We start from the raw sequence: 17551 nt of genomic DNA on the forward strand, positions 1-17551 counted from the left end.
GCACTCAATCAAGTCTACTACAAACAATAGCTTTGGATTTTGACTTTGCTCCCTTCTTCTATCTCTCCCTCTTACTTAGACTGGTACAAATTCACTGGTATCAGTGAATTTATTTAGTGTTAAACCAGGCCAAGGAGTGAGAAAAAGTCAAGAATCAAGAATGGGTCCACTGAAAAACAATGGTGGCTTAAACAGATTAACTAAGGTAAAAGGTTCAGTACAAAAATCTCTTACTGAAACACCAAGTATGTGTTTAGGAATTGGGTTTTGTCCTGGGTTCAGCAGTCACAGTCATTTTTCTCCTTAGTAGCTGGTGCAGTGCTGTGTTTTTGACTTTCAGCCTGGGAACAGCACTGATAATATCGATATTTTTAGTTGCTGCTCAGTAATGTTTACTCTGACCAAGGACTTTTCAGTCTCATGCTCTGCCAGGGAGGAGGGGAAGCTGGGAGGAAGCAGAGACAGGACACCTGACCCAGACTAACCAAGGAGGTATTCCATACCACAACACATCATACCCACTAGATAAACTGGGGGCAGTTACCCGGAAGGGCTAGATCACTGCCTGGGTTGGGCTGGGTATCAGTCAGTGGACGGTGAGCAGTTGTATTCTCTTCCCTTGTTATTTCCCTTGCCATTATTATTATTGGTGGTAGCAGCAGTGATTTGTGTTATACCTTAGTTACTGGACTGCTCTGATCTCAACTCGTGGGAATTACATTCTTTCAATTCTCCTTCCCATCTCTCCGGAGCCAGGGTGGGGAGGAAGAAGCAGGAGACTGAGAGAGTGGCTACTTAATTCTGAACTACTGGCTGGGCTTAAACTATGACAGGTTTCAAACATCTGGAGTTACATCACAAAGCAAGCAGACCTCTTTCAGAATGTATTAACTGGGCATTCCGCCCTCACAAATTACTTATTCCAGATCACACTGGAACTGCAAAACTGTTTCTCCTAGATAAGCCACACTGGGTTAAATGAGGTTAAAGAAATCTCCTAACAGAAAATAGTGAATCCAGTGGAATTCAACAAAATATGAATAGAAGAACAAACTCACCTGTGCTTCCTTCTCCTTTCATTGCCCTCATTAGCTCATTAGCTCTCTCCTGACAATGTAGTGATTCTAGCAGGTACAATACGTAGTCATCGAACATCAAGTGAATAAGGTGAAAAGACCCTGGTAATAAAGTGAACAAACAAAAAAGCCATTGACTGTCTCAATACACTCATTAAACCAATGATTACAGTATTCAACACAAACAGTAGAGTAGGACTGCCACCATATACTACTGCTACTGGAGTATCTCTGTTACTCAAGGTAAAGGAAGATAAAAGTAAACCTGGGGCCCAGCAAACTCTCTTCACTCCTGGATTTCTACAGGCTTATATGACCAATTATTGCTGTTAAGGGTGCAAGGATCTAGCTGAGAAGTGGGACTTGATGGAGTTTTCTTCTCCTACATCAGCACTAAAAAATGTAGACAATTACACTACAGTGGAATTGTTTCCTTTTATCTACAGGATCAGATATTAGATTCTGACAGAAGCAGAATCTGAAATTGGCTGCCTTAGCAACACATCCTGGCATGAACTTTCTGTACTATCTGTGTCACTGGACAAAGAAATTAGAAACCAATCAATAGGAAGGTAGAAACATCCTTCCAGATTTCCTGATAGCATGTCTCCAGTGCATTACCTGGACTAAGACATCTATTAATTGCCAAACATAGCGGTATTAGCAGCAATTCTGGATGTTTTAAAGGGAGAGATTTCTGACAAAGACTTCTCCTACTACACCACCTTTTCCTAATCCTCTGTTTGAATCATATCATCAGCATAAAATTTGGCCTGTTTCTGTGTTTACTTCTGAAGATGCCCTACATATTATTTCTTAACTGCCACGAAGGAATATGAAAAACTTAAGGACAAAAGGACTTAAAGGTAAAGTAAGGACAAAAGAAAATGTGGGGGATGGGGTCAAAAAAACTTTGAAAATTAATTGTAAAAGGATAGCTAACTGGTACAAATCCTCCAGATTTAAGTATAGATGGAGAACTTGCTAATGTTGTTAGAAGAAGGACTGGGTGATGCTGTAGGTTAGAGTAAGGGAAATGAAGTCTCATAGTTCACTGTAAGAATTTCTGCCCTTAGAGATTTATATCATCCTCTGATTTAGATACTTCCATTGTAGAAACAGAAGTATTAATACTATTGCACAAGGCACTGGTAAAACCTCACTTAGAATACTGCATGTAACTTCAGTCACCCATGTTCAACAGAAATTAGTACAAGTTTAAACTGGTATGGAGAAGATTACCAGGAGGATGTGGGGAATAGATAATAGATTTTAAATGACTAAAAATGCATGGCTGGCTTCATTTTGCAGAAAGGAAGGGAGTTGCTTCCTATAATTTATAAAGAAGGATACATGTCAGGGATGGTGAAGAAATGTTTGCCCTAAAGCACACATAGCCACAAAAACAGATATGTAAGAAGAGACCATAGATGCATTTCAGGGGAAAAATAGAGGAGCAAGGCATCAGAGCCAAGACATTGTGTAATGTCCTCCTGAAAGGAATAACATTCATCTGCAGAGGAAGACTGACTAGTACCGAGATGGAATTTGGTCAGTTTATACAATAGACTCCATGACACAGAGTACCTGTAATAGCTCCAGACAGGATTTGATCGTAAAATTCATTCTTTTTTTTCAAAAGCTCCTATTTTTATTTAGACTTCCATGGGATATCTAAAACATGTTCATGTAAGTCACTAAATAATTCTGGCAAGAGCAAATGCAGTCAGGTTAAAATAATAGGCAGCCTAGGAGTTAGCTTAAATCAGAGAAAGATCATCAGCTGAGAGGGAAACAGAGAAAACTACAGCCAGACCCAAAAACAATCCAGATGTGTTCCTTTTAAAACCCCATTACTACAATTTGAGGAAAAATACTTCCATGGGAAAAAGGTACAAGAAGTTTCAGATTCAATCAACTTTCATGATGATCAGTTCCTTCACAGGAAAGTTAGGTTTATATTGGGATACTAAGTTTTTATCACAAGGAAGTATAACTACCCCTACTCCAGCTTCTGTACTCATACTGTTGAAGGACAGAAGAAGTTGTTTGAAAGAGCCTATATCCTTTCACAATTCTAGCTGGTAGTTCAGCTTTCAAAGTGACTGTGAGCACATTCTTTTTCTTTGTGACCTGGATGGTCTTTGTGTTTCATTCTCTCAATCCATCCCTGCATGGCTTCTATCGTCACTGATACGGTCTGAGCAGACACACTGGGAAGTTAACATGTGCCTTTGTGTCTTGGGCAAGGCAGGACAGAGAAAGGACATACGTAATTGCAACACCTTTGCTATGGAGAAGAAATCTTTAGCTGTTGGTCAACCTGAAGCATTCAGTTTTTCATTGGTTTCACATGTCTATGCAAATCAAAATGGTAAAAGTTTCCCCTGCCTTTCAAGGGTAAATAGTGGAGATCTTAACTACTGCACAGAATTTGTTTTTAGGGATCTTTTGGACTCAATGTCTTGTTAAAAAAAATCTGATTCAATTCAGCAGTATAATAGACATATATAATACAATAGACCTGGCTGATCACCTTGTTACTGACTTAGGATTTCCCCAGTGGAAACTTATCAAGAATCTCTGTAAATCGCTCACTCTTCTGACTACAGTTTTTCAGTGGGAAGTTTCTATTTGCTTTAGTGCAGCTACTATTTATAAGTATTTGCAAGGTAAGAAAAACAGGCCTAACTACTAGCAAACTTGAAGAGGTGGTATAAAACTCAGGGTATTTGTGTTTCTGATCAAACTCCTTTCTCAGCTTTAATGAAAAAAAAAGGAAAGTTGCTCATAGTTTCATAAAAATATTTGGAAGTGCGAACCCTGAACACTGCGATGCTAACAAGCAAACGACAAGAAAGCAGGATTTTTTGGTTTAAAAAATGTTTTTTGCTTTGGGGGGGGGGGGGTCTAATACTTTATTTTGAAGACTTGGGGTTGGCAATACTGAATGCAGCATTTAAAAACACTCCAGTGCCCCTGTCACTCTTTTGAATTTCTCTCTTCCTCTCCTATTATTTCTCCCTCTGTGGATTTTTAAACACTACATAGAGTTTTTGAGCCCAGAATTTGTGTGAAAGACACTACACAAACAAGTTGTTGGTACTGACTGAATACGGTATTTTTACATTTTTAAGTGAGTGGAATTAAATGTAAGCTATAGAGTGAAATCAATATCAGGGAAAGCCTTTCAGCTACACAGTGACTACCTTATTCAGCACGATGCACAAGAATTTACTCTGTGTTTGCAAGCTACTGTTTTTCACACGAAACTGGTCCTTTCAAGTATCTTTCAGTACTGAAATGGATCCAGCTGTGATAAGCAAACCACACACTTCTTAAGGAAAAGGTAAGAAGTCATTCAAGATACTGTAGCAACAGTAATGAACAGCATTTGACTCTAATTTTCATGAGCTAAGAGAAATCATGGCAATAATTACCCAGATAATGTACAGTAAGTATCAGCAGCTATTAACAGATGCAGCAATTACACATAAGTAGCAAAACAACAGTGAGGTTTCCAGATCTGAAGAAAATCATGGGGCTTCTATTACTAATTAGTTACTTTATACACTGGATGCATTACCCAAACACTGCCACCAACTGCGCCTTTGATATGCAGACAGGAAGGAGGGAGGGAGGCAGGAAGGCAGAGAAAAAGGGAGGGCAAGCAGGAGAGAGAGGAACTTCTTTATCTGCCAGAGATTGTTTCAACCTGCCTATGCCACCATGCTCAAAAGCTTTGCAGGGTTAAATCCCTATGCCAGACACCCTGTGCCAGGTATTCTGTCTTCCTCCAATCAGATTTCTGTGTCATATATTTCAAAGGTAAAAGCATACTGTCCTGTATATAATAAAGAATCCATAATTTAATAAATTGTTTTACTTAAAAAACCACCAACCCAAAACTACACTGTGAGCATCTGAGTCTCTATATTGCTTGAAGTGGAAAAAAAGTCATTAAAACTGAGTCCACTGAAACAGTCTCCAATGCAGTAAAAATGCAAACCTTTTTATCTAAGTTAACAACAAAGATATATAGATGTAAATATTCAGAATAGCAAAACAGTTTCTCTCCACAGAGTTCACTTAAATGCTCACTCCTAGCTGAAAAACTAGAACGAACTGTGTTATATTAAGCGCAGAAGAGTTTCTGCCGTCTAGCTCTGACCTGTTGATATTCAGGGGTTATCCTTTTAGGACTTGCACAACTCTGATTCCTGAACAATATGTCAAATGTCCTTGCAGTGAATGAGTAGCATACAAATTACAAATGTGTGTCTGTGCCTAAATAACTTCTGGGGGCAAGAAGGTAGGGATAGCCCAGGCTTTTGCCTGATAGAGTGAGGATATAGTTTTGGTATCACTCTCCCCTTTGAAAACCTGAAGGCTCAGATCTCCTCCCTACCTCCACTGGCATTACATCTGAGCAGGGAAAACTGCACCCTGTATAAGTAAGGGCTGTCACATTGCCTTCCAGGGAAAGCCCACCTAGCAGGCTGCAGACCTCTGCAGCTCAACAAATGGTTATGTGGTTTGTACAAAGGGAAATAGTTTCAACAGAAAAGATGAGAAAACCCTCCCACAGGACAAATCTTTTAGCCTTTTGGTTAGAGATCTTGTTCTGACAGTGATCAACACTCCTTCAAGACTGCTAAGGCTGGCAGCTCTCATCTATGCACCAAAATGTGGCAGATGCACAGGAATCGTCTTTGATTTTGCTTTTTTAAAAATAAAGATTTCTGAATTTGATGAAAATCCCAAACCCAGCTTCACACTGAACATGATTTTTCTTAAACTCTTGCTTTTCCTACCAAACTGAAACCCAGTTATTGATCTGGTTCTAATTATAACACCACATACCCATGAAAAATGTATCAGCTATGACCAGTATGTAATTTCCCTGTGGTTGCATACAAAAATATCAAATTCATGTTCAAACTTGTGGGTCCATATAAGGCGGAGGTTTATGCAGTTGTACACACAGATATACCCAGTGAACCAAAAAGGAAAAATACCCCACATAAATCATACATACTTAGCCAGGCAGTTAAAGTTCTCAAAACTGAGAAATTAATGAGTCAAATTTATAACAGAGGCAATTGGTAAGTTATTTTGGTAGATCTGATGTATTATATGGTAGTGGGTTCCAAACTCAAGCCAACAAATAATTCTCAATCTTCTCATTTACTCTTTATGTGGCAAGTTCATGAATGCTTTCATTAGTAAGTAAGAAATCACAGCTGAGGATCACTGTGCAGACCGTCCAGACAACTGGTGGTCTAATAGCTATTTGGGGAATCCCTGTTTGATTAAAGGTGTTTTGGTGATTGGTGCTCTGAAACAGAGAATGTTTGATTAGCTTACAAACATACCCTGAACAGGAATAAAAATAATGTTGTAATGTGCAATTCAGTAGCAATAATGTATCCTTGGGGCAGTTTAATGTCAGCATTTCATGACTTGTAATGGTGTAACCTCAACACTGCACTAATGCAGGATGTGTTTTCAGTTGTTGAGTAGCAGTGTGTTTTACAGGTTGTGATTATGTCTGCAGAGAGAAGTGTAGCAGGACAAAGTGCTATAAAACACCATTCAGCATTTACTCAGTACTCATGCAAAGGGTTTTTTGGACACTGGGGGAAAGCATACTGTTAAGCCTTACCACCTACTTTTATGCCCTCAACAAAAGAAAATCTGCAGTGACTCAAGGTGAAAATGAGCCCCAGAGGAGGTGAAAATTAGATGTGACCAGGATATTAGCGCTGAAAGCACAAGTTAGCAGATGGAAATTGTGACCATCTTGGGAACATTCACTATCCTGATGTCTAAGGGTGACTCACTAATACCTGCTTGGAAAACTTCTTACATTGGGAAGCCAGCAAAAGTTATCTCAGATTAAAACATAAATACAGATCACACTCTGCCTATTTCTGCTGGTATCTGAATGTATTCTATTAGATGGTTCTAAAATCATAAAGGATATCAAAGCTCAATGGGGAGAAAACCTTGCAGTTGCTCAATGCAGTGCCTTTCTAAATTCATTCGTTATTAAACTTCTACTAATATATTGGGACAAATATACATTTAGAGAAACCATCCCTCTTGCAAAATCTGGTCCCAAGTGACTGCAAATGCTCACACTCATGACACAGCAATCCCTTTTCAATCATTACTGCTTTAAATGAATTTAATCTGAACTGTTTGTATCCCAATTCAAGACAAAGCCCCTTTTGAAACTGTGTAGACAAGTAACATGCTTTTTAATTTAAGAAGTAAAAGTCTGTTTTTTCACCCTGACTGTATTCTAATAGAATGGAAAAGAATCTGTCCAGGGTATAGAAACACACTCATTTTGCACATACTAGTTTAAAATGCTATGTCCCTTAAAAGCAGAGCTGGAAAAGTGGTTCACTGAAGAGATTTTCATCCACTTCAGGGCAAACTCATCTCTTCAGGCATAACACATGGTCAAAGTGGTATGGGTTTGGGTTCGCTTTGAACTGAAATGCATTAGTGAATGCACTGGTAATCAACTCCTCCAACTGACCTGTGGCTGATAACTCCAGCTACTAGCTAACAACAAACAAAATGGATGTTTTCAGCTTCCCTGGCTAGATCTTGAAGGCAGACACCTCTCTGAGCATTATTTCCAAATGTCAGTAGCCCCAGTTCTTTTTCTTAATAGAGCCCTGGACATGTGAAAACCGGTTATGCTTTCACTTCAACTGTACATTACAAGCCAGGATGCAGATTTTCTGACTGTGGCATACAATTATTACAACAAAATCAAAGTACCAAAGCTGGGTGCACTGTGCAAAGTCATGTCCCGAATCACGCGAGTGCCAAAACAGGACCACATCAGGAGGAACTGCTGAGCTACTTTCTTCAAAGAGCCTTGTCTTTTGGCAGCTACCTGCAAGGAAATAGATGTATCTGTCAAGGAGAAACTTTTATTTCTAATAGCTAACACAGATGAATGATGTACATATCCATCTTTTTTTTTTCTACAGAAAAACTACTTACCAGTACCTTTGTATTAAATTACACACTAAAAATTAAAACCAAAACATCCTTAGACAGAAAAACACCTTGTAACCATATACTACCTTCAGAAATCGTAAGTATTATTCAACACCAAGACTGAATCTCCCTCATAAAAGATGAAGGAACTGCCAAAACATTGCTCTGACCTTCATCTTAATTACTTACATGCTCATTACACTTCTTCCTGGTCAAGGAAGAAATTTAGAAACAAGAATGCTTGATCCACAATGAAAATTTATATTAACATTGCAATTAAAGTTTACTATTGAATATATTTTTTTTTATTCCTCCACGGTTTTATTTTCGTGAATTCACCTATTCAATTTACTATAAAATATACTTTCCAGAAAGCATACATTTGGCATCAACACTACAAAAAATATTTACTATACTACATGTGAGATAAAGAATTAGATTCATCCAATCGAATCAGCTAACAAAATCCATGTCAAGTTCTTCGTGAAAATTAACAGTTAAGGTCTGAATTTCAAATTGCATTGCACTGACTAGAAGGAAAGTTCCCCCAAACAATCAAAGTATTTCAAGTAATGTGGGGAAGCGTCTGTTGTTTTCTGTATGGATCTTTTGCACAGAGAGAGGCAGTGAGGTTTTTCAGTTTGGTTGTTTATTACTTCTTAGTTCTAACTGATATGAAGAGTTGGAATTCTCATAGAACACCCTAATACACAATATAGTTAGTGACAGAGGTTAAAATAGTTGGTCATACAGTTATGTCTTCTTTTGGGACAGAGTAGACAAAACAGAATAAAACAGAATCATGGTTGTGAGCAGTTCTCCATGAAAACTGGCGAGATGTTACCCACTGTTGCTTTACTCCTGCTTATTACCAGTGCCTGGCTCTTTTTTTTTTTTTTTTTACTTATGTTTTTGCTAAAAATCTATGACCTGGATAGGGCTCAAAACGCACATAAATGACTGCAGTCCTTACTCCTGCTTACCAACCTTTACAACACATCTGTCCACCATGGAATCCAGCCACTCGATGTACGACTCAATGGGGGACTGCTCTTCCAGAAGGTGATCAAACTCCTGATACACTGGCAGACAAAAAATAGCCCACCTCAGTACTTGGATTCCATTTTGAACAAAAGAGAAACAAATCACAAAAGAGCTGCTGACAACATCACAAGTTTGCTGTGGTTTTCAATAATACATTGCTCAACTACAACAAACATATCTTTCTTGGTGCTGACACGGTAAGTTTGCTCGGTCTCCTATCTCATTTTTATTGAAAGTGATGGAGTCATTGGATGTGGCATTTTAACATGAGCAAATCACAACCTACTGTTTAAAATTAAGCTTTTGATTTAAGCTTCAGCTGTCCAGCGTGCCCAGAAGTGAAACGTTGGGTTGCCCAGGGAGGTTGTGAATGCTCCATCCCTGGCAGTGTTCAAGACCAGGTTGGATGAAGCCTTGGGTGATATGGTTTAGTGTGAGGTGTCCCTGTCCATGGCAGGGGAGTTGGAACTGGATGATCTTAAGGTCCTTTCCAACCCTAACTATTCTATGATTCTATGGTGTTCTCTATGAAGAGTACGAAGCTAGGCTTTGACCCTGATGATGAAAAAAGGTCAGGCATAAAATTGATTTAGAAATGCTTAAAGAATCTTCTATAAAATTGATTTAGAAATTCAGAAAGAATCTTCTAAGCATCAAGTGGATAGTGTTGTTGATGGGGCTCTCACCTGTATAATGCTTTAGTTGCAAAAATGTGACTTAACTGCTGCAAATCATTTATTTGCAGTGCCAGACACACACACACAGAATATCCATAAACTTCTACTTCTTCAAAACAAATTGTTACCAATGCTCAAATGCTATACTTAATTCATCAAGAAGAGTTTTCAAAAGCAACTTGGGTACTTTTAAACCTCTCCTAAGTATAAATATTAATATTTTAATACAGAAGGTTAAAACAACCAGGTCATTCAACTGCAGCTCTCAAAGCTGCAAGTCTCTAGTTGATGCTCATAGAATCAATAGCTGGAAGACAAAGATTTATGTGCTTTGGCACCTTAAGAAATTATTCTTCAATTCCGCTGAAATAAAAGGCCCAGTAAGTCAAGAAGAAAGATACTTTTCTACCTGCTGTGTTACAGGATGATCTCAATGTGCTATGTGTTTCCATTTATGTTTGGTTATAAATAACAGGGGGAAGGAATTTCCCACCATAGGAAAGACAGTGAGGGAGGTGGAGAAGGCAAAGCTTAAAGATAACAGCCGGAGAAACAAGCCATAGAGGCTGACAATAATGCAAAGAACAAGCTCCCTGGTCTTTAAGTTGGATCAGCAAGATGAGCAGGAATGCATTTGCTTCACATCTGACTACAACTTTGTTAACTCAGGTTTGCAAAAAGGCTGGATGTCAGAAACATCAGCTGTGGAAGAAGGAAAATAGTGATGTTTGGGCCATTTTTATCTTGTTTCATTGTCTTATTGAATGGGCAACCCCCCTTTATTCAGAACAGGATCACAGAGAAACCTAAATGTTGTCCCTGTACCTGAATATTTACCTGAAAAAAAAAACCTTGCCTGATACAGCAAATTAAGTAATTCATATGCTGTGCAAAGAGGGAAACGAGTGGAAAACCAGCTCAGTTTCCTGCTTTGCTGCTGGAGCAATGTAACTGTGTGCAATGACCTGTTTGAGAAAAGTAACTGTTTAGCCTTCAGTGACTGTTAAAAATGCCTCAACAAGATCTGAGAAAGGAAGGAAAGATGAAACCATGTCAGAGACAGCTACCATACTAGAGCAGGAAGGAGGTCCAGTGATTTTACTTTGCTTCTCTCGAAGCTTGCTTGTAAGCTTATAAACATGTTTTTCCAGTTACAGTATCTGGAAATTGTACTTTCATGATTATTAATATCAAGAATGTGAAAACAGGCCTTAACTCGATGTCACAGGAGTCATACAGAATACGATCTTTGAAAAGATCTTTGTTTATTCTACTAATAAACATCAAAGAGATGAGGAAAAAAAACATCTCAGTTCTAGAATAATCGCTCTGTATATCTGCACTACTCAGTGGAATCCCATCTCAGGATGAAGATTCATATTTGGTTACCATTTCTAAGCAATTGCTTATACAGGCCTAAAATATGGCAAAACATGTCCAAATCCATTAGTGTTCAGGAAGGTTCCATTTCATTTTATTACACTAAAGGTTATATTTAAATAGTTCGCACACATACAAAAAGCTTTCCTAAAAATTAAGTATTTTCTGAACAAGAGTGGAAACCGCTGCTGTTACTAGGGATAACTTTAAGAACTCTTCACCAGTGGGAGGATGTTGGGTAGATATTGAAAATGTAACAGGTATCTGAAGGATGCACACAGCTTCTTGACTCCAATTTCACTATATGCTACCTGTTACCACATCACGTTTCCATCTCCTCAAAAGGTAAGAAAGCCACATCAGGAAATGAATCAAGGATTAAGAATGAGAGGAAAGAGTACCAGGCACCTCTTGGTGGAAAACAGAAGTAACAGAGAATACAATACCAGTCCCTAAACTGGGGAGAAGATTTCTAGTGTTAGCATAATGGGATAAGTGCCAAAGTCAACCTTGCAAGGTACAGTGTACATGTGAAGGTGTCATCCTTCCTCTTCCCAGCCGCTCACTGAAAGTGTTGCCCTACTGGCAAACCTACCCTTTCAGGGCACCCATGGTCCAACAAGTGGTTGCCCAGGTTGCTCCCCATTAAGGCTGGTTCTGGATAAATGATGACTGGTCCTTCTCAGGTAAGAGGTAACAATACAACAAGTTGGTTTAAAGGGAAGTGAGGTTATGAACGATGCTAAAGACAAAGCTGATCAGCTCTGGTACCTCAGAGGGACAAATTCAATGTGCTTAGGGTTACACCTACGCTTACAACCCCACACGCTTGCTGGACAGTGCAATTTAAATTTTATATTTGCAAAAGACCTTTGACTCTAAAACCAATTTGCCAGTGTCTCCAAAGTCACTTTTCAGTTCATGCCCTCCACTTTGCTAGGTAGACTCTAAACCAGTCAGTGAGCTTGCTTGATATGGGACTTCTGCTTACTCATATAAGTCCAAGGTGAAAGCACTTACCCCATCAAATAAACTTGCTTATGAAAATACACATGGACCTTCTCATAAGTAAAATTTACAAATACAGTGTCAAAGCCATTAAAAGGCAACTCTTCTGCAGTTCTACAGCAGTAGAGATTGAGCTTCATCAAATTTAATGCTTTAACTCTTAGATTAATTTGCTCAGGTTTAAGGGAAAAAAAGTCTTCCTGAATCTGGGTGCAAGTTTTGTGCCATTGGCTGTTCTGGATACTAGGAAAAAATTCATTAATGGAAGAGTGCCTAGATCTAAGCCTCAAAATATAAGACCTTGACAGGGCTTTCCATTACACTTTGATATTTATCTTGAGATTCAAAGCAAACCAATGGCTGTAGAAACAGTGTTACTTTCATTGAGTTTTGTTTCCAGGAGGAAACCAAGTTCACCTGGCTTTATTTGAGGGTTCTGCTCTTACATTGCACAATAAGTTTTCTGTGTTCCTCCCGTGAGTCCTCCATAGTATAGAGGGTTTGTTTGGTAATGCTATTCAGATCCACATTCCTCCAGTCCTCCAGCATTTGAAATGTGATGTCTGCACTGTGGATCACTGTTCTTGATGCCTGTAATCCAATCCAATCATTTCATTAGTTCATGGTTTATTAGGTAAAAAATAGACTTTATCCCCTTTTACGCTTTCTTAGCTAGGCTCACTAAGTTGATTCTCCTCATGAACCCCCACCCACCAACTTGATGTCTTATGGACATTACAAGGCCCTCTAACCACAGAGAACTAACTCCCAAGTAATTTTGCCAACTAAAATCAGGTGCAAGTATTTTGACTGCATCCACCACAAACCCTGATGAACAACCCTAATCTGGTGATGCTGTTGCTAGTCTTCTCAGTTTCTAATAGCTCTGCTGGTTTTCTTCACCAGCTTCAGTTCAAAACCAAAAAGCAACAAGAAAAATCAAGCTGAAAACAAACAAACCCCACTCAGGTTTGCACCCTCCCTTCTCCCAAACTATGAAGGTTCTCATTCTTCTCTCAGTCACATGCAAAAGTTAAAGCTCATTTGTCCCTGCACCATATCTGCTTCTTGGTTGGTTGAGATGCAGGTCTGCTGTTGACAATGGGGAGGATGGACTAAGACACAAAGTCATGGTCATATAACATCTCTGGAAGTTAAGCAGAGATGATAACCCACACCAAGGTTATCAGCCTTCCCAAGGAAGTGATGCATTTGAATAGTCCTTCGTGTAAGTAAACTGTTTCATCCCAGTGTGATGAAGACAGTTGTGGTCTCTGTATCTTGATATCCTCTGAATCCCTATGGACCTCCAAAGCTCAGTGATGATCCATGATGTTTGGGGAAAGTTAGCACTGGTATCACTGCCTTCACCATTAAAATAATGGAGGAAGACATCTACAGAGACATCCTTGCGGGAGTGTTTTTCCCTCAGAGCTTCTTCCTGTGGACTTCACCACTCTACAAGGGTGTTGGATACACCTTCCAAAAGTGGAGTTTTCAGTGTGACAAAGAAAACAGTCTGTTCCAATACACAGGAGAAACATTCATTAACTTAATATATTCTCCCCCTTTTTATACTACACAGAATTCAGCCTCATGACTTTTTGGTAGGTAATTGTGATCTAAACTAATTGATAAAAAAGAAATGCTTCAGAGTAGGTTTTATATTCACTTGCTATGATTGCAAGACTATTTCTGTTTAAATCCTCAGCAGTTCAACTGTTTGGGCTTTTACTAATTTGCATGACTTATAATATACAATTAGCCTTGGAATTGCTTGTCAGGTATATATAGAAATTTTTCTTACTTTGCAATTGACTTACTAATAATACTGCCTGCTCTGAAATCAATTGAATGCTTTTCATTTATTGCCCAGAAATGAGCCATCCATTCAAATCAAATAGTGATTTTTTTTCCCGTAAAAGTGCCCTGCTGAATTTAGTAATCAGGAGTTGCCGGTTGTCTAGAAAAGTATTTTTTGCTGATTACTTCTTGACTTTGTAAAAGTGGTCACAATAAATACTGGAGACAGACTGCTAAACGTGATCTCTTCCTCTCTGAGTAAAGTCGAGCCCACCAATTCATAAAATTATTTCAAAAGTCTGTAAAAATGGCATTCAGCAAACTTAAGTAACTGAAATATTTACTTGGCAGAGGTGATTTAGAGATGTCTGACGACGGAGTATTTGTGAGAATCTTCTGGACACTGCAGGAAAAAAAAAGATACATATCTACACACTGTGCTAAATAAAGAAAATTACTTCTGAAATTACTAAATTAAAACAAGGGCCAGAAAAAATCTATCCAGTTTCTTGCATATAATTACAACCACGTAAAGTTCATTCAAACAGCCCAGATTTAATCGTGTTTAAACCTTGACCTAAAGCCTTAAATCTGGATGTTCAATCAGTTTTACAGAGGCATATTACAGCAATGATTTATAGATGCTGTGAATAATGAGGTGACAAGAGAAATGTAGAGGACAATGGAAGAGCTTTGCTTGTTCAGCATAGCAAATTTTCTCTTGATATACAAAGGAACTGAAGGCCAGAGAGATCTATTTAATAGAAAGAAACATGTTGGTGCAAGAACAAGTGGGCATAAAATAATGATAGATACATTATGTGTGGAAATTAGAAAAGATTTCCAAGTGTTAATGCAAACAAGTTTTGGAAGGGTCTTTTGACTAGACTAGGAGGAGCAAAAATCTGATACAGTTTCAAGTAGAATTTAATCAGTTTCTAAAACAGATTACATGACGTACTAATATGCTATGGGGTAAGATACCCACAAGGTACTTGCAAGTTGTCTGCTCTTATTTTAGCTCTTTCCAAGTGATAAGAGCCTTACATTAGGATGATTTTCTAAGCTTGGAAAATGAACTTAAAATGTTGTGTTGTACATCTTTTGTCTGAAATCTGTGACTCGGGAAATGCAAACATGACCAAGGCTTGAAGTTACTCCTGTCAGTACACCTATTGGCTGTCTATACTATCACAAATTCTGATGAGGAGGAATCAATTGCAGAAGCAACAAAGGCTCGTGTAAAAGGTAGGATGCACTCAAGTTTTCCCTTATACTAAAACCACCAAAGGCTTGCAGATCTATCCAAACAAGCCTTAGACATAGCCACAGAGAGTAGGTTTTCCCTCTGTACTCTACACAGAGGCAGTTAAGGTGTAGAGATTGAGAATGACTAGAAAGTGTGTAGTCCATCTCTTTCTCTCTCCCTATCAGATTGGAAAAGAATTTGCTGTTTCAGATTCTCAGTATTTTTGAGCTGTCCAAGAAGTGATAAAGCATATTCTCAGTTCTTTGTGTAGCTTTTAAAATAAATTAATAAACAGTGCAAAAAAAATTCCTAAAATTAGTTGTTCCAACTTACAAGCTGACTGTTCTTAGTCAAATATACACCTAATTTTCCATGCTGATCAAAATAGTTAATCCTTCTCCTAAATTAGTTTTTGGGGGTTTTTTTTTTCCCCTTTAACTTTGTGGTGTGGAATTTAGTGCTCATGAAAGGCAAAGAATTGAGAGCCGTGAAATAAAGCAGGCTTTATCAATAGGTGATGTGCACTGCAGGCATCTACAAAGCACGTCTGAAAAGGACTAGTGCCCTTTCCTGTGGTGACAGGGTAATTTGATCTCCTTCATTTTTAACTCTGGCACTTTTTTGAGTAAGGGCCTCAAGCTGTATTCAAACTGTGCTAGCCTAAAGGTTTGCTTAATAATTTTCTGTGCCTAATATCATCACTAATGCTTACTTACTATCAACAAAATTAATTTCTTATCAGAATCCACAAGAAAGAAAAAGCAAATCGTCTCTTTTGGAGCAGTGGTTCATTTCATTAAAATGAAATTGGTTCTCATGAACAAGTGGAGACTGTAAGTGAATGCAAGATTTATAATGCTGACAGGTTTTAATTCCTAAAAGAACACTAGTCTCAGTTCCAATTAATTTGTAATCAATGAGCACTGTATACATCCCAGGTTAATAGGAGCAAGATTGTGTAATACATACATTCGAATTTGATATTTCGTAGGTTTTCTGGTAAATCGTGGAGAGCTACTTTCAGCCACTCATCCAGTTGCTTTGCAAACTTCCGGATCACCTGTGTCAAACTGAAAAATCACTACATCAGAACAGGTTTATTCTGTGCTTTGTGCTATAAAATCTGCAAACATGTGAACACTATGAGTCAGTTATTTACAACTCACTATTACGCAGTTACTGATGTATTTTGGTTTGTAGCGTGAAGAAAAACTTCTGAACACATTTGCAGGAAAAGCAAAACATGTTCAAAACCTCACAAAGAATGAAAATCTGTACTGCACTGCTTTGATGCTTACAAACAGTATTCTTCCCTTGAAATAAAATCATTCCCACTCTATACAAACATAAAGACATAAAGTCACAACTGTTTAAAGAAGACAATAGATCAAGCTTTACGTTTCAGTTCATCTGTGCCCACATTTATACGGATGCACACAGGGATGTACAAGTGAAGCAGCAACCAGCTATGCTGCAGGCTGGAGCCAGTGAGTGGGTGATGATGGTGGGGTGGAAATTCCAGGCCAAGCCCACACAGACAGGGGAAATGGGGGTGGAACAGGACCTGCCTGCTTAACTCTGCACAGGACAGGAACTCCCCCAGGCAAGTGAGATTTCTCTCTTCTTCCTTACTACCCTGTCCTGACGGCTCCATCATTTCCTGCTAAACTTGGTAGGCTGATCATTCTGCCCTTCTTGGAATTGCTCAGTATAAAACGCCAGTGTCCAAGAACAGTTGCAGGGTGTTGCGCAGGGGACCTGAACACTTGGTTCTGCCAGGCAGAACTGCACTGCCTGTAGCAATACTAAAGATACACAAATAAGAGGGGAAAAATGCAAGGAACTTTGCCTTTTGGCCATGCAGCTTTTCCTGTTTGTCCACCTAAGGCACTGCACAGAGAATAGATCTGGTAAAATAAACATAGCCACATGACTGCTCTAGTCTACACAGACACCTTAAGAGGACAGGGGATGGATGACAACTGCTGCACCCACTAAAAAGCGGCTTTTCTGGACAGCCAATATTTGTTCCCAGGAAGACCATCGGAGGATTCTGGCTGAGTCAGCAAGATTTACTTCAGGAGCTTCCATTGCAATGAGACCCTTCTTCACCCCCTCCAGCGCAGGCTATGGCTTAATAGCCACAATCTGGCCCTTTATATGCATTACAAAAGTCTATATTCACACTCAAGTCTCTCCTTATTTGCTATGAAAGAACTAAGCAGCTTGAGAAAAGGACTGCTGTTCTGTTTAATCCTTCCAGTGAAATAGATTTGGGGGGGTGTGAGGTG

General features: G+C 38.8%; 1 protein-coding gene across 1 annotated transcript in view; it reads right to left on the bottom strand.

Annotated features, from left to right (window-relative positions):
- Positions 1-17551, bottom strand: part of RFX4 (regulatory factor X4) — a 91966-nt gene that overhangs the window by 21411 nt on the left and 53004 nt on the right. The window contains exons 9-14 of the mRNA XM_005150423.2: positions 16230-16330; positions 14356-14414; positions 12655-12799; positions 9087-9181; positions 7875-7992; positions 1059-1178 (exon numbers count right to left, since the gene is read on the bottom strand). Of these exons, the coding sequence (XP_005150480.1) occupies positions 1059-1178; positions 7875-7992; positions 9087-9181; positions 12655-12799; positions 14356-14414; positions 16230-16330 (638 nt within the window). The remainder of the gene's footprint in view (positions 1-1058; positions 1179-7874; positions 7993-9086; positions 9182-12654; positions 12800-14355; positions 14415-16229; positions 16331-17551) is intronic.

This window comes from Melopsittacus undulatus, chromosome 5, assembly GCF_012275295.1.
Source record: "Melopsittacus undulatus isolate bMelUnd1 chromosome 5, bMelUnd1.mat.Z, whole genome shotgun sequence".
NCBI lineage: Eukaryota > Metazoa > Chordata > Aves > Psittaciformes > Psittaculidae > Melopsittacus > Melopsittacus undulatus.